Source organism: Nipponia nippon, unplaced genomic scaffold, assembly GCF_047370975.1.
Source record: "Nipponia nippon isolate SJK-2023a ecotype South Korea unplaced genomic scaffold, ASM4737097v1 scaffold_34, whole genome shotgun sequence".
Taxonomy (NCBI): domain Eukaryota; kingdom Metazoa; phylum Chordata; class Aves; order Pelecaniformes; family Threskiornithidae; genus Nipponia; species Nipponia nippon.
In genome coordinates, this window is record NW_028262352.1 from 5,151,279 (window position 1) to 5,169,290 (window position 18,012).

An 18,012-nucleotide genomic window follows, 5' to 3' on the forward strand; every position below is an offset into this window, starting at 1 on the left:
ATACTGTGTACAGTTCTGGTCCCCGTTATACAAAAAAGATGTGGACAGGCTGGAGGGGGTCCAGAGAAGGGCCACCAAGATGATCAAGGGTCTGGGAAGCCTGCTGTATGAGGATAGGCTGAGAGAGCTGGGCTTGTTCAGCCTTGAGAAAAGGAGGCTTAGAGGTGATCTCATCACCATGTACCAGTGCTTAAAGGGGAGCTACAAAGAAGATGGAGACTCCCTTTTTACAAGGAGTCACATGGTGAGGACAAGGGGTAATGGGTACAAGTTATTCCCAGGGAGATTCCGATTGGACACGAGAGGTAAATTTTTCACAATGAGAACAGTCAATCATTGGAATAATCTCCCCAGGGAAGTGGTTGACTCCGCTACGCTGAACACGTTTAAGACTCAGCTGGACATGGTGCTGGGCCATCTCGTCTAGATTGTGCTAGAAAGGTTGGACCAGATGATCCTTGAGGTCCCTTCCAACCTGGTATTCTATGATTCTATGATTCTATGATTCTATGAAATGGCAGAATAGTTTAATCGTATCAAACCTTTCAATTACTGCCCTACAAATGACTTTGTTCTTGATGAGTTTCTCATTCAAGTAACCCTCAACCTCATAAAATACTAAACTCATACTGAAACCTACACTTTATAATGCCAGAATTTTTTTGCATTTTCAGTTTACACAGTTAACTTCTATCAAGTTTAAAAATAATGGTTTAAAAGAATCAATTTCATGGTGAATGCATCTAGTCAAACAAGTCATTTAAACAACATCTTACTCGTGTGTAGAAGACCGTTTTACAAGTAACTGGGAGTTTTACAAACCTGTGTTTCAGACAGGATAACTGGTTATTTCTTATATGTGAGTTTGGGACTTAAATTCATTAACTTCAACATACAGAACCTTTCCTGGCCTGGTACTTAGTTAAGGTCTTTTTAGCTGTAGTCATATTTAATAGTTCATTATTAAGAAGTGGTAAAATGGTGCAAATTTCAAGTATGTTCTCAAAAAGCTAGTGATATACTATAACCTTTTAGTTTGCCACTAGTGGTCAGCAAACTTATCATATGGTGATTTCTAATGTAAAGAAAACTCAATTAGTAATTGCAAATGTGCAGAATTGAGACTTATCTTGAGCACTGAACCCCAAAATTTAAAGAGGTGATTATACCTTCATTAGACCACAATTTTAAATAGGTAGGTTATTCTGTAAGGTGAGTGGAGAGGAGAGTGCTTAGAAAAATCTGTTTCACGAAGATATTTTAGTCAACTGGTATTAATCTTCTCATCTGCTTAAAAAGTTAATGTCATCTATATATTTGCTATATACAATTTCCTTTCCGGTGAGAAGCTTACCCAAGGTGTAACACTAGGACCTGTTGGTAAAACTGCAAGTCAGATTTAGAGGTAGAGGGAAGAAGCTGCCTGTTAGCCTGCAGAATCTGGGTTTCCCTTTCTGTTGGAATCACTTGACAAATGCCTGCTTTTGTTTTTCATTGATATAACCATGAGAATTGGGGCATCACCATGACACAATCTTCCTGCCTTCTGGTTCTTTTCTTCAGAAGAAATTTGGCTTTTCAGTGACACTGTAAAGGCACTCCACAGTCTAAGCATACAAGGGCAATCCTTAATTCACTTAATCACAGTAACAATAGCTTTATTACAGATCCTGTTTTAAGCATCTTCAGTATTATTACCAGTAGCTCTTCTTCAAGGAGGCCATAAGTTTTATAGATGCTGGCTATCTGTCCTATAATTTTGGCATTCTTTGCAGAGGTGTGTGGTTTCTTTGGGTATGGGGGGGTTTTATGTGAAGGTTGATATCCTGAGATATCAGTGTGATCTTTCTTCTTTTACGTGTATGCAATTCTTGATCTACTGTCTATTATTTCATCTTTTCCTTGAAGTGAGGGTCAGGATAATATAGGGCAAGTGGTATCTTGGTGCGGTGAGTGAAGAATATTCATTACTCTTTTGCTTGTCCCTTCCCATGGGACCTTTTACTAAAAGACTTCTCAAACAGGTAGAACTCCCTACTACAACTTATGGTAATGGAAGGAATAATGCTGGAGCCTGGAAAAAGAGAGATTCTAGCCCATTACCTTTAAGTCAAAAGAACCATACAGTTCTTCAACATCTCATTGTGTTCACCCATCTTCTCAAAATCCTTCTGGTCATCCCTGGCTTTTCCAGCATCATTACTGCAAACTTCTGCAGTAGTTCACTGCCATTGCCTCCCAACACTGGAAATAGCTCAGTTACCTGGTTAAAAACATCTTCTCTCAGTGTAAAGTGCTCCCTTTTTGCCTTATCTATGATTCTTCATGCATTTCCTAAAATTTTAGAGGTAGTGGTAAATTGGTTGTACACAAGGGTGTTCTCTATATCCCTGTGTACAGGACTCTGTCTGACTTGAGCTGTGCAATTTTACTCTCTGTTTCTCTGCTTTATGAAGGAATCTGGAAGCTGTGAGGGGCCTTACTCAAGCAAGGTCTTAGTCAGAGAGCATGAAAGGGTTCTGCCATATTTCTAGGTGGAGAGTTATTTAATATCAAGAAATGGAGATGAGTCTGGAGCTGCCTGGAATACCTGGTTTAGAGTGGTGGCTTATTGTGAGTTTGGAAGCATTGGCGCTTCCAGAGGCCTGGACCTAGAAAATCCAAAGCACAGATTTGCCTCCACTAACTGGAGGGCTAGGAGGAAATCCTCAGAAACAGCTCCCGCAGAAGTTCCTGGCACTGGAGGAACTGGGGGGGTCACAGAGCCCATGGTGTCCTGGGAGTCAGGAACAGAAGCTGGCAGTGCAAGGGTCTCTGGGGGCACTTTTTGCTTCAGAAATATTGTACGTTAGCTTTTTCCAAAATGGATTTATTTCACAGTTTCTGCTTTCGAAACAGAAATGGTTAATTGCAGCTAGTTATGGGCTTCCATTGCCTCTGTGCAGACTCTGCATAACGAATATTCCCATCAGCAAAGGACCTGAAGGGAGGTTGAAACCATCCTACATTTATACACTCTGCTCTGTACCTGATATGGAACAAGTGGAATAGGCATGACTGCTGTCTAATCTTCTGTTCATGAGAGCACACATCTTGGAGAACCACAGCTACTGCTGAATAAATGGCTTTTCTTTTGTGCTCATACTGGCTTGGAACGGTTTCACCAGTGTAAATGTGGGGAACCAACCACAAAACCCTTAGAAATCCTGTTCTCTGTTGATACAAGAATACATGTCCATACAGTGTTTTGGTGCTTTGCAGATGTGGGCACGGTATACAGATGTTATTTTTTTCAAGTACTAGATTTATATACATGTTCAGGCAAACACAGATGAATCACCACATATACACCTCTCCAGAAAATACTGTTTAACTGTTATCTGAACAGAAAACATGCCATTTGCAGAAGGGATGTCATAATAAGGACTGATCTTTGGACATCTCATTATTCTAAAGGTTATTTTGACATTCAACAGGTAAACTTGGGGGAGGGAGGTAAAACTCAGCACTTGTGTACCTATGTCTCAGGTTTTGTTATTAGTTGAAGCCACAATCTGTATTTAAAGCTAGCATGTTTTGCTGCTGAAATCAGTATACTCTGTTGTTAGTATTGTATTCTGAAGTAAACCATGAATATCTGCAGTCTACTTAAAAAAAAAAAAAAAAGCAAGCTAAGAAAACTCTGAAAGGCTCTGAAAGATATCTGCTTAAAGGTCGAGTGTTGAATTTCTACTAGTTTGTATTCCGTAAGTTATTTAATTGAAGATGTAACAAAAAACCAAACCTGAGTGAGAGAAGGTAGAGAGGAGTGGTGATATAGTAAAAGCTTTTAATAGGTTTCTTGTAAAATTATCTTTGGATATGCTCCTTTTTTTTAAGATATTTGGGCAATGATAGCAATTTAAGCAAATTATTCTGTTTAAATTGATCTTAAATTCAATCAGTTATTTTAGGATATCTTAAGAATATATTTGGATATGCTAAGAATAAACTTGTGTAGAAAATTGTCCTTAAATGCAGTAAATTGGCATTTTTGCATCTGTAGTATGTGGGAAAAAAAATGTGATTTTTAGATGTCCTCCAAATATCTGACTTTAACGAGGGCTAATTTTCAGCATTACTCTGTAGGATTTTATATTCTAACACTTTAACTGTAAGTATGTAGCTGTCAGACGGTATCTGTTGCAACCCAAAGTACTTCAGAAAACACAGTGGGTAAGAGAGGAAGCAACGGTGGTAATGATAAGGTTGAGTGCTTATGGGTAAAGATCAGAGGGAAGGCTAATAAGGCAGATAGCATGGTGGGAGTCTGTTATAGACCACCCAACCAGGATGAGGAAACAGACGAAGTATTCTACAAGTGGTTGGCTGAAGTCTCACAATCTCTAGCCCTTGTTCTCGTGGGAGACTTCAACTTACCAGATATCTGCTGGAAATACAACACAGCGGAGAGGAAGCAGTCTCGGAGGTTCCTGGAGTGTGTGGGAGATAGATAACTTCCTGATGCAGCTGGTAAGCGAGCCAACCAGGGGAGGTGCCCCGCTGGACCTGCTGTTTACGAACAGAGAGGGCCTGGTGGGCGACGTGGTGGTCGGAGGCTGTCTTGGGCTCAGCAACCACGACATGATAGAGTTTTTGATTCTTGGAGAAGTAAGGAAGGGGGTCAGCAGAACTGCTACCCTGAACTTTAGGAGCGAAGACTTTGGATTGTTCAGGAGCCTGCTTGACAGAGTCCCTTGGGAGGCAGTCCTGAAGGGCGAAGGAGTCCAGGAAGGCTGGATGTTATTCAAGAAGGAAATCTCAAAGGCGCAGGAGCAGGCCGTCCCCATGTGCCGAAAGATGAGCCAGCAGGGGAGAAGACCAGCCTGGCTGAACAGAGAACTTTGACTGGAACTCAGGAAAAAAAGAGAGTTTATGAACTTTGGAAGAAGGGGCAGGTGACTCAGGGGGACTACAACGATGTTGTGAGGTTACGCAGGGAAAAAATTAGAAAGGCGAAGGCCCAGCTAGAACTTAAACTGGCCACCACTGTTAAAGATAACAAAAAATGTTTTTATAAATATATCAGCGACAAAAGGAGTGCCAGGGAGAATCTCCCTCCTTTGTTGGATGCAGAGGGAAACTTTGCCACGAAGGATGAGGAGAAGGCTGAGGTACTTAATGCCTTCTTTGCCTCAGTCTTTAATAGTCAGACTGGTCATCCTCGGGGTTTTCAGGCCCCTGAGCTGGGAGATGGAGATAGGATGCAGAATGAAGTCCCAGTTGTCAAAGAGGTGGCAGTCACCGACCTGCCTCTCCACCTGGATGCTCACAAGTCCATGGGCCCAGATGGGATCCACCCGAGGATACTGAGGGAGCTGGCAGAGGAGCTGGCCAAGCCACTCTCCATCATTTATCAGCAGTCCTGGTCAACCGGGGAGGTCCCAGATGACTGGAGGTTAGCAAATGTGACACCCCTCTACAAGAAGGTTCGGAAGGAGGATCCGGGGAACTACAGGCCTGTCAGCCTGACCTCGGTGCCGGGAAAGGTCATGGAGCAGATCATCTTGAGTGCCATTATGCGGCACGTGCGGGACAACGGGGGGATCAGGGTCAGCCAGCATGGGTTTATGAAAGGGAGGTCCTGCTTCTCTAACCTGGTCTCCTTCTATGACAAGGTGACCCGCTTAGTGGATGATGGGAAGGCTGTGGATGTTGTCTACTTGGACTTTAGGAAGGCCTTTGACACTGTCTCCCACAGCATTCTCCTGGAGAAGGTGGCTGCTCATGGCTTGGATAAGTGCACTCTGCGCTGGGTTAAAAACTGGCTGGACGGCCGAGCCCAGAGAGTGGTGGTGAATGGAGTCAAATCCAGTTGGTGGCCAGTCACGAGTGGTGTTCCCCAGGGCTCAGTGTTGGGGCCGGTCCTGTTCAACATCTTCATTGATGATCTGGATGAGGGGATTGAGTGCACCCTCAGTCAGTTTGCAGATGACACCAAGTTGGGCGGGAGTGTCAATCTGCTGGAGGGCAGGAAGGCCCTGCAGAGGGCCCTGGCCAGGCTGGATCAATGGGCCGGGGCCAACTGCATGAGATTCAACAAGGCTCAGGGCCGGGTCCTGCACTTGGGTCACAACAACCCCAGGCAGCGCTACAGGCTTGGGGAGGAGTGGCTGGAGAGCTGCCCGGCGGGAAAGGACCTGGCGGTGTTGGTTGACAGCCGCCTGAACATGAACCAGCAGTGTGCCCAGGTGGCCAAGAGGGCCAATGGCATCCTGGCTTGTATCAGGAATAGTGTGGCCAGCAGGACCAGGGAGGTGATAGTGCCCCTGTACTCGGCACTGGTGAGGCTGCACCTCGAGTACTGTGTTCAGTGTTGGGCCCCTCACTCCAAGAAGGACATGGAGGTGCTGGAGCGTGTCCAGAGAAGGGCAATGAAGCTGGTGAAGGGTCTGGAGCACAAGTCTTATGAGGAGCGGCTGAGGGAGCTGGGGTTGTTTAGTCTGGAGAAGAGGAGGCTGAGGGGAGACCTTATTGCTCTCTACAACTACCTGAAAGGAGGCTGTAGCAAGGTGGGGGTCGGTCTCTTCTCCCTAGTAACAAGCAATAGGATGAGAGGAAACGGCCTCAAGCTGCGCCAGGGGAGGTTTAGGTTGGATATTAGAAAAAACTTCTTCACCGAAAGGGTAGTCAGGCCCTGGCACAGGCTGCCCAGGGAAGTGGCTGAGTCTCCATCCCTGGAGGTATTTAAAGAACGGATAGACGTGGTGCTCGAGGACATGGTTTAGTGGTGGACTTGGCAGTGCTGGGTTAACGGTTGGACTCAATGATCTTAAGGGTCTTTTCCAACCTTAACGATTCTATGATTCTATGAATGGGAGCAGTAACTTAAAGGGTTAGTTGTGGAGTGAAAATGTACAGTCCATTACAGAGAAATTACAGGTTAATACTACATTTGAAAATCTGTTGTCTGATTTCCACTTCTTTCCTGATTCATTCTTTGGAATAAATTAAAAAATTAAAGCTGTAGATATTGAAGGAAAATGTTGGTTTACTGTGCTTTCATTGCATGCTTTTTTTACAATGCCTCCTTCTCTGTTCTCATTTTTTCACTCATCACTCAAGAAGGGATGCTGTTTTACTCACTTTGGGGGTTGGATATTGTGAGCCCCTGTCTTGGTTGTCCAGCCCAGCACTGGTTCTATGAATCTTCATCTGGAATTCTGGTTTTCTCTATATAGATATGCTGCTGCCATTTTCATGTTATCTGTATGTCTTCCAGTTGTAGGAAAAGCACATGCTTATATGAACAGAATATGCTGGGTGAATGAGACATGGAAGGCAAAGTACAGGTGTATGTTTTTGGCAGTTACCTGATTCTTACTATTTCTTTTGAACAAATTAACAGAATGTAACCAAAGAAATCTAATATGCTGTAGTACATTGTTGCATGGTAAAGACTTGCATGAAAAGAACTGATAGATGCTAGTAGCGCCTCAAATTCTATCTTTGCTTTCATCCACATACGTGCAAATCTCAGTAGTATATTTGCACCTTCAGCAGTTTTCTGTCCTCATTCTCATCAGTCTTATTTGTTCCACACCCATCATTACATGATTGTATGTATCTGTATAAAAAATACTTATCCATTTAAAAAATCTTCCACTCTCTCCATCCTGACAGATTATGCAATATTTTATATTTTACAGTAAGCACCCCTCTGTATTCTTCTTCCAGCTCTCTAGCTCACTTCCCTTTTTCTTGTCTCACACTTGCATTTGACACTACTGCGTGCTCTCTGTTTGGAACAGCATGTCTACGCTGATTTGCCCGGCATCCTATTTCTTCATTCAGAAGAGTTAGAAATCATCTTTAAAATACATTTCTTTCAGCAGTCACTTGCAATCTGAAAAGGGTAGTGTCTTGTGGCCACTGAAGATAGCATCTGTTCCACAGACCACTGTGTAAATTATTTTGTGGAATATGTGTATAAGTGGCTGTATTCCTCTTCGTAAAGACTTATGAGCCAAAAATATCATCCAGGTCTATTATAAAGCTAAGTACAAAACTAAGTTGGAAGTGTTTCAGATAATCTTTTGTAAAAAGGAAAATTAAAAAAAAAATTGGAAAGCTGTACAAACTAGAAATACTAATTTGTAAAGCATTCACCGCTACCTGTGAGGAGTTGTATAAAAAGGCTTCTGATGGTTTTGAAATCTTGTCTGGAGAAATTGCTTACCCTACCATCACACAGAAATACTGAAGAAGATAGTCTTAGGTTTTCTTTTGGTTTTACTTCAGCAGGTCATACTTTAAACCCCCCCCAAAAAGCAGCTCAGTTACATAATTCTGATTAGCATACTATGTATTTAATTGATTCATTGCAAATTTTTAACATTGCACATACAGACTTTGGATTCAGTGGCATATAAAAGTAATCTGGCAATAAATATTTAACTTCAAAGAACTAGAATTTAAGAGCATTTTGATGGTTGATAGTGTTGTTTAACCTCAAACTAGTGTTCCTGGGAATAGCCCTGTGCATAGGTTGCTGTGGAGGTCTGCTCCAGACCACAGCATATCACCGTCCCTTCCCATCAGCTGAGGCACTTCCATTCCCCTCCCTGTTGCATAAGAGGTATTCCATATGGAGTCAATAAATATGAGGTACAGGTGTTTTAGGAGGAGTGCTTACTAGACATAGGTGCATTACAGGGATCCTTCTAGACATAGATGAGATCACTGTTATGAAGAAGCATATGAGCAGGCATATGTGAAGTATCGTCAGTGGTGATTTAAGCAATGGGTTCCACTCTATGGTTAGTAGGTCAACATTTGTGGTTTCTATTTAATTTGCCAGAATTTCCTTTCTTTTGTTTTCTGTTTTCCTTTTTTAGACATGACTTCTTTTACCTTTAATACCATCCTTTTCCTTATTACAACTGTTGAAAGCTTTTTTTGTTTCTTTTAAATTCTTCTATAGCAATATAAATTTACTCTGAGCCTCTAATTATGGTATTTTTTTTCTATGCCACCTGCAAGCATTTTACCTTTTTAGCTGCACAGTTAATTTTCTTTAAGTTACTCATTTTATGTAGTTTCCCTTTTTAAAACTTAATGTTATGTGATGGACTTTTGCCTTTTTCTGTTCTCCAAAGATATTGAATTTGTGCGTGCTTTGGTCACTGTTACAGGCAGCACTTCTGTTGTTCATGGACTCGGCAATCAGAATTGCCTTTCTCTCCTGGGTCTTCTAAACCATTGCTCCAAAAGGCAGATTTTTATGGTGTCCAAAAATCTAATCTCAGCATCACAGCTCAATGAAACATTTACAGTATGAATACGGGGAACCCCAATCTCCTGTTATTACTGCATTTCTTGTCCATGCAGATTTGAGATGAATGAATGAACTATTTCTTGTGGATGAAATATAGATTCAACAAATTAGGTAATTTTAGTTTAATTCATACCTCCACCAGTCACCCTCTTGCAGTAGTACTTGCTTAATCCTGTAAATGTCTTTGAAAAGTTTGGATTAGTGAGGACACTGACATGGCTGTGCAGCTTTTGATTAGATATACACGTTTTTTTATTCCCAGCAAAATTGTTCAGTAAAACAGCAATGGATGAAAAAATATTTTATCCATTAAATTCTCTAAATACAGCCTGGTAATATAAGTGACTGCCTGCATTTTGTATTTGTTTACAACAGATTAATGAGTGGGTTGGAAGCCTTTTTGTGTTGGTGAAATTCAGTATTAAAATTTTGAATTTGAATGAAAAATAATACTTTCAAGAAGCTTTTTTCATGTTGAGTAATAGATAGAAATGACTCTGTATTCATATATTACAGTATCTAAGTTTTCCTATATGTCTTATGCTCATGTGTGTTGTGAACTGGCTAGATGAAATTCAGTAATAGAACATATAAAAGCTTTCAGCAGGGCCTGGTTACTCAGCTGAAATAGATCGATTTGGTAACATCAGTTCCACACTGCTCTGCTAATTTACACCAGCTGAGGTTCTGGGCATCAATCCTTTTATTATGTCTTGACTTTTCTAGCATGTAGGTTAAGCAACATTCGATAACCATATGTTTAGTGTATTGTGCTAGCAGAATAGGACTTAGAAGATGGAGTGTGGGAAGAGTGGGAATAATTGCATATGTGTATTGTTAGATTTTATTGACTTCAGAATGTGGCATAAGTATAATGTCAGCTTCTCTATAAAACAAGGCCCCCATGTGGAGTTGAAACATACAGTGAGATCCTGTAAAATAGTAGTAAAGAAGTCTTAAAATTATGTGGATTTAATTGTTTGTATTTTCTTCTAAGGTTATATCTTAAAAATTTAGCAATCCCAAAGTAAACACTTAAAAATGCAAAGCCAGTATGTAAATGCATGTCTAATGTGTCAGACATCTGAAGCATGTTTGAGTCTTTATATTTTGCTTTGGCATCCATCACTTCTGTGCTACTTCTGGATTAGTTATTTATTATTTGTAAGCTGATTAGTGTTATTCTTCTATATTTGGATGAGAGACAAGTCATCTAGCAAATCTTTTTTTCTCTGTAGGTATGAACAAAATAGCTGTTACTTATGTGAATACAAGCAGTTGTGCTTTCGTGCCATTATCAAAACTTCCCATTTCAAAAGCCACTGCTTAATGATCACCAATTTCATCATTCATTTAGGGCCTATTAATGCAGGTACTCTGAACTGTTCCTTAGGTGTGGAAAATGATGACAGCACATTTCTGATTTTGTTACATTTTGATTACACACCGAGAAATAGTAAAAAATAAATTTTAATCAATGTTGGACATTGAATTAAATAATTTCTCTGCAAAATTTGTTTTACTAAATCAATTGATGCTGAAATAGAAATTTAGATATTTAATGCTTTTAAACCCAAATACTCTCCTTACAATGTAATGACCTTTTCCTAATCATTTCTTCATATAGTATAGCCTTAATTCAAGAGGCTATGTAAATAAGATTACGGACAGACTTCAGTGAGCTCAAGGGGCTGATGGCAATAGTCTTCCAGTAGAGGGGGTGTGGTGGACATCCTCTGGGTTGTGGGTCCGAAACATCTCAAATTACTCAGCCATATTTGTCAGCTTAACACCAGCAGACTGCTCTATCAGCTAGCTGCACTGACACCTTGCTTTATTATGTTTCTGTGCGGCTTTTACTTCCTCCCCTTATTTAGCAGTCAAGGAAGCTGTTACTGAAACACGCAAGAGAGCTTTCTTACCCTGCTTCTCTCAATACTATTATCAGTGCTATTAATTCAAGATATTAATGGGGGTAAATTCAATTTGGTGTCACTTCAGCTGCAGGAGACATTGCAGTATATCCGTTACAGAGATTAGTATTTAGGTTCTGATCACGTATAACCATGCTAACATATCAGATACTAATATGGCACTGAGATAGCAATGCTAAAAAGTAAGTATGCTAATATTAAAATACTGGTTGTTGAAGTCCCATTTATTTCAACTTGTGTGTTTTCTGAAATTTGTTTGAGGGGAAGTGAATGTCAAGTACCGCGCTTCATTTTCAAATGTTTGCAGGTTGTTATTGATACAGTTCTGCTTTGTTGGAAATAGATTTTAAAAGGTTTCACCTGTATCTTAGCCGTGGGAAGCGGAAGTTCCCATATCAAAACCACCATTTTTTTCTGATATTTATTACTAGAAGCTCTGCTCAAAATTCCTTTCTAAAAAATAAGAAACCCTTCCTGACACATTGTCACAGTTGAATTCTTATTTATGTGAGCTGATACAAGTACAGTCGGTTTCTTCGATTAGAATACATTATTAGATAAACAAAACTGTTGTATAGTTGTATAGACACTATAAGAGCTGCATAGAGATGTTGCAACTTGTCTGGGCTTTGGAAGCCTTTTTTTTTTTTCTTTTTTCCTCCCCTGCACATGGAGCCTCACACAGTGTGGCTCCAGTTGTCTGTCTGGGGCCTCTACTGCCTACCGCAATACGAGTAACTGTTCCTGTTGTTTTGCGTATTTGTAGCTCAGTCTGTGATAAAAGAAAATTAAGAATATTTGGCGATAATTACAAGGAACAAGAATGTGCAAACTAAGTCAGCACTAAATATTTCTGTTGGTATGTTGACAATAGCAAGTTTTGATGGATATAATTTTGGATGTAAAAACTAAATGTCTGTTTTGACAAGTCAAACATGAGTAGACTTTTGGATCAAATACTATTGGATCAAATACTATCAAAGACTAAAATTTTTATGAAAATGGTAATCTGTGGACCAAAATAACCTGCAAACTGCTGTCTTATCCTAAGAGGCATTAATAGGATTAAAAATATGTTTTTATATTGTACTTGCTATTTTGAAAAGTGATTGGAGTATACTAAATGAAAATCTTTTCTTTCTCAGTCTTTCTGTGGGTCTGTGTTTCTGCATTGAAAGTTGGTGTAATTAGCATCAGTGATGATTGGTCTTTCCAAGAAACTGCATCTTCCTTGGTTATTTTGTCAAAGGTTTATAATCACCTTAAAACTTGCAATTCTATATTGCATCATATTCTTATGCCTCCTTGCTGCATGGTTGCTGCAGAAATAAAAATGGAATTAGTTTAATTAAAAGGCTTCCTTCTTTATAGGCATTATTAGGTATTGTTAATAAGCAGCTGAAGTCTGCTGGAACATGCTGGATTTTGAACAATGACCATCATAGAAAGCCATCATGTCTCACATATGATACTTATTACTATTCTAATCACATTAGTGTGCTAGTCTTCTATGCTTAATTAAAAAAACCAAAATTATTTTAAGAAACAAATTCTGCATCTTAAGTGTTTATCAATAAGAGTATGATGAAACATACAGCTTTAACATTAAGGTACAAACGTAACCTAAAATTTCTTAGTTACTTTTGCTGGTTTGGCTATGTTTTTGAACACTTGCTTCATGTGCTTTGCTCTTTGCCTTAAGTTCGTATAATTCTTCCCTAGACCTCCCATGCTGTTAAATGTATGGGTAGAATGGTAGCTTCCAAGCAGGACACTCACCCCTAAAGAAAACACTTTCAGGTCACGTCATATAACCTGTATTATAAGAACAGCTGTGGGTAAGATTCTAAAAATTAGTATCCTGATCTTTTACATGTTGTTTTTTGATGTTTTGGGTGGCGGGGTTTTTTTAATTAGATGAGAGAGGCAGTGTGTTGTCATTATAATATTAATACATTGGTGTCTCTTTATTTTTCTTAATAGATCAAAAAATATTTTGAACTTGAGCCACTTGCACGTGGAAAGCGCTGGATTCTTAAACCCTGCTCCTTGGATGATATGGAGGCAGTAAAAGACAGCTTCTCCCTTCTTATAAACTTGTTAGAAGAGAGAGACTTCGAACCTTCAGGAATGTGAAACGAGAGAAGAGTGGTTCTCCAGGCATCACTGTACCTGCTCATTCTGCTCACAGTTTAATTATGGTGTGGTATTAAGACTGTGCTGTGATATGTTGTTTATACACAGTTAGTGCAGGATGTCCTTTTGTTAAAAAAATATTCTGTGAATCAGGTACATGACTATTTCCAGTAAAGTTGTCTACACTACTGAAACGGGGAGATCCTCTTGGTTTACCACTAGTTCTGCACACTACATGTTGCTTTCTTGCATTGCCATCATCCTTGATAGGAAATTTTGAATGCCCAAAAATAACATAGTCTGCAAAGGAGGAATTCTACCTGCTACCTTGGTTTTTTAAAAAAACTAACTAATGTCTTAAGGATTTGTGAGACTAATTTGTATTAGCTTGTTTAAAGACCCTGCAGTCTGGAAAGCACAGCTACTGAGAATCTTAATAGGATACCTTAAAGGCAAGGAGTTTCATGTTAATGCAAAGGTTAGTCTGAAGTTTTACTAAATGGAAACACAGTTGACATTAGTTGATTCCTCTTCTAAAGTCACTGCATAACCTTGTCAAAGGCAGAACTGTTATTTTGCTAAAATTTTCCTGAAAGGGAAATTAGCACACAGATGTGTGCAGGTAACAGTATTTGTGAAGAATAGGTGATGTAAGCTGGTCGTCTAAATAACAATATTTTTAGAAAATACACAAAAATTGGATAAAGTAATAATTTTCATTGAAAGTAGTTTTCCATAAGAGAAGCAAAACAAATATCTGTTAATTCAGCTGTGGAAGCTTTATTGCTAGTTAGAAGTGTGACTGATATTAAATAAGGATTGCCTCCTGTATCACTCACTCATAGAGTACTACTGTTATTGTAACAGTGCCAAGGCATCTATACCACAATTAAGGGCCTTCCGGTGTTTGTACTATAAGCTTCTCTTTTCAAGGGATTATAACTTGTTCTTTCAAACTTCCTCTGGGCTAAATGTTACAAAGACAAAAACGTATTCATTGGAAACAACATTTGTAATACATTTGGAAAAATCCCATTTGGTTCCAGTAACACAGTGCATATTTCCTCTTTCCAAGTTTTCCCCATTGTAGGTTTGCAGATTTTTGGCTGCCTTTTGTTGATTTTTAAAATCTTATAAACTGATTTTGTCTGTTAAAGAAACATGCCAGGTCACTGGTTCACCATTGTCGGTCACAACAGAGTATGCACAGATCAGTCACTAGACTGGTATACACCTTGAATGTTGTGCCTTGTGCATTCAGCTACCCTTGTGCATGAGTGTCTGCAAACACAAACTGTAGTGATGTGTCAGTGGTTCCTCGTTGATTGTGCTTGTATTTTGAAACTTGTAACTCCTTTTTCAGGGCTTTAAGCAACATATCTTACCACTCTGAGCATTTCTTTTTTAAGTTTAAAGTTTATTGTAGTTTCTCATTAGTTTATTTGGGAATAAGAAAATAGAAAGGATCAGCTTTTAAAGGCCTATAAAAGCCATTTCTCTATTACTTGCAATTTTACTCTTTGTTAAAAAAATGGTTTTATAAGGTGTTTTTGTTTACTTTTCAGTTTCCATGGATTGGAAAACTGGTAAGCTCCTTGTTTAATTTTGTGACAGAATAGGCAGAAAGCCTGAAGGGCATCTCTTCTTGCCTTGTTTTTCTTCTCTTTCCTGCCAGGTCAATCGCCTCACTCCTCATACTCTTGGAAATACCCAAGAACTGGAACTGTTCATTGTAAAATACAGAGAGGAGCCCTATGTTGGTTCCAGTTCTCTCTGCACAGTTTAGATGGGGCCCAGCTGCCCATCAGTTTCTCTTGTATGGGTTAAGGAAGCTCCATTCCCTGGATTTAAAGAGGAACTGGATCTGATTTACAGTTCCAAACTCTCTGTCTCTTAGCTGACATGAGCCAGCAGTGTGCCCAGGTGGCCAAGAGGGCCAATGGCATCCTGGCTTGTATCAGGAATAGTGGGGCCAGCAGGACCAGGGAGGCGATAGTGCCCCTGTACTCGGCACTGGTGAGGCTGCACCTCGAGTACTGTGTTCAGTGTTGGGCCCCTCACTCAAAGAAGGACATTGAGGTACTGGAGCGTGTCCAAAGAAGGACAACAAGGCTGGTGAAGGGTCTGGAGCACAAGTCTTATGAGGAACGGCTGAGGGAACTGGGGTTGTTTAGTCTGGAGAAGAGGAGGCTGAGGGGAGACCTTATTGCTCTCTACAACTGCCTGAAAGGAGGTTGTAGCGAGGTGGGGGTCGGTCTCTTCTCCCTAGTAACAAGCGATAGGACGAGAGGAAACGGCCTCAGGCTGCGCCAGGGGAGGTTTAGGTTGGATATTAGGAAAAACTTCTTCACTGAAAGAGTAGTCAGGCATTGGAACAAGCTGCCCAGGGAAGTGGTTGAGTCCCCATCCCTGGAGGTATTTAAAAGAAGGGTAGACGTGGTGCTTGAGGACATGGGTTAGTGGTGGACTTGGCAGTGATAGGTTAACGGTTGGACTCGATGATCTTAAGGGTCTTTTCCAACCTTAACGATTCTATGACTCTATGATTCTATGAGCTTAGAGGTTACAGAGTCCCCAGATTTCCAAAAGGTCCCTGGATTTCTATCCTGTTTAGGGGCAATGACAAATAAGAAATGGTGGGAAGGAATGAGAGAATTATTTCCCAGAGAAGGCAGGCAGTTTGGGGAGGTAAAAAGGGAGTCAGAGCTTTTACTGCTTTTTAATTGAGCATTAGTTAGAAGATGAGAGAGAAATTTTTTTCAGTGGTTTTCCCCTTCTTTCCCATATGTTATGGACCAAAAGGTACAAGTGAAAATAAGCCCAACTGTATTGCATTCTTGGAACTGTACTTACTTGTACCATCAGTGAGTCTGGCCCAAAGACTTTAGGGTTTCTGAGTTATATTTTGGTCATGATTTCCCAACTATGCACTGTTGGAAGTTGCTACATGACTAACATACAAAAGGCCCAACTAGTCAATGAGAATATGGCTTTGGCATACACCAGTGTCTGCTTAGACTAGGACTTTTTGATGCTTAATGGTTTTTCTTTAGGGAAATGCCAACTGCACAGGAGCAGTGACTTTTTTTTTTTCCAAAACTATTTTGAAAATGCTTTTTCTTACTAATATAGTGATCATTCCTCACCACAGGTTGAAACAATACTTCATTGCTGCTTAAGGCTAAGACCAACACTTAACTTTACTTTGAATGTAGTTCTTCTGTGGTTTTGTGTTGCAGATGGGCTTAATGGATGTGTACCTTTTTAATGTCTATAAACACCTTCACCTTTTTATGGAGGGATTAAAAATGTTCATAGCAGCTCATGTCACACTTCCTTGTCTAAAGTATCCTTGAATGTTCTGGCCATGGTAGAATATGTAAGCACCATGCAGTTTTTATTCAGATGACCAATCTCAATTGCTTCTTTTTTTTCTTTTTTCTTTTTTTCTTTTTTCTTTTTTTAAAAACTTTTCACATGTGTTCATCATTTAGATGAAATAGACTTGGGCACTAGGCTCTACTTTCCATGCAAGTTCATTAAGGAGTGAACACTGTCTTTTTAAAAAAGATATTGTGCTTTAACGTTCTTTATACATTTGTTAAATTACTTTGTATGTGTATGTGCCCACATTGGGCTTCTTCTCGGACCTGTGACTGTCTGCGGTGTCTCAGCCGTCAGAATGAAAACATTATCAATCAGTATCCAACAACTTCTGGTTTTGACAAGCTTCTGTCTGCTGCCTAATGCTTTATAACTTGTCAATAAGACTTCTTTGTCTACCCACTCTGAGCTGGTAATCTTACTGCTTCCATGTTGTGTCCTGTACTTGTACTTCTAGCATTTGTATGGAAAAAAGTTAAATCTTAGTGGGTTTTTATATTCTTTCTTGCTGTATAATGCTCCATGTGTATCTTAGCTTGCCTCTTCAAATGCGCTATACAAAAATCTGTGATGTATTATTTCAGTTAACTTCTTGCATTTCATTATAGAAGTTGCAGATTTTTGTACCATATTAGTTAATACAGTTGCCTTTTTGTAATGGCAATTAATTTATATTACAAAAGTTTGTATCTTTACTGTTGAAAGTATTAGTTAACTAACTGCCATATTATCTTGACTTTATACTAAAAATATGGTGTCTATACACAGAAGTTGACCCATTCAGGTGGACAACTGCTGACATGAGGAACTTGTACTGTTTGTGATTTATACATGATTTCCACTATCAAAAAAAAAAAAAAAAAAGAAAAGAAACACTGTGTAGACTTGAGTTGCTAAGTTTGGATTTCTTGAGTAGTAGCCAGTTTGGGAGCATGGCGTATTACCTTGATTTGGAATCTTCAAAATAAATTATTTACTCCTAGATGAAAACAAATATTACTGTATAAGCATTGCTAAATTGTACATAGCTACACGTTTATATATATATATAAAAAAAAAGAAACTTCCAAAAATTGGCTGATTTATTTCCACAGCAAGATGTCATTACTCCAGAAATATATCTGAAAGATATTGCAGGTTTATTGCTGGAACAGAGGTTGGAATAATCTTTATACAATTATTCCATAATGTTAAACTGGGGGACATGTTTATATGACTAGAAATTATTTTTAAATTAAATGA

At 39.5% G+C, this 18,012-nt stretch overlaps 1 protein-coding gene across 1 annotated transcript in view; it reads left to right on the top strand.

Annotated features, from left to right (window-relative positions):
* The window catches only part of LOC148054125 (ADP-ribosylation factor-like protein 15), a 184,542-nt gene extending 167,369 nt beyond the window's left edge, over positions 1-17,173 (top strand). Inside the window, exon 5 of the mRNA XM_087770887.1 lies at positions 13,234-17,173. Within this exon, the coding sequence (XP_087627013.1) occupies positions 13,234-13,386 (153 nt within the window). The 3' untranslated portion in view covers positions 13,387-17,173. The remainder of the gene's footprint in view (positions 1-13,233) is intronic.
* The last annotated feature ends 839 nt before the right edge of the window (positions 17,174-18,012 follow it).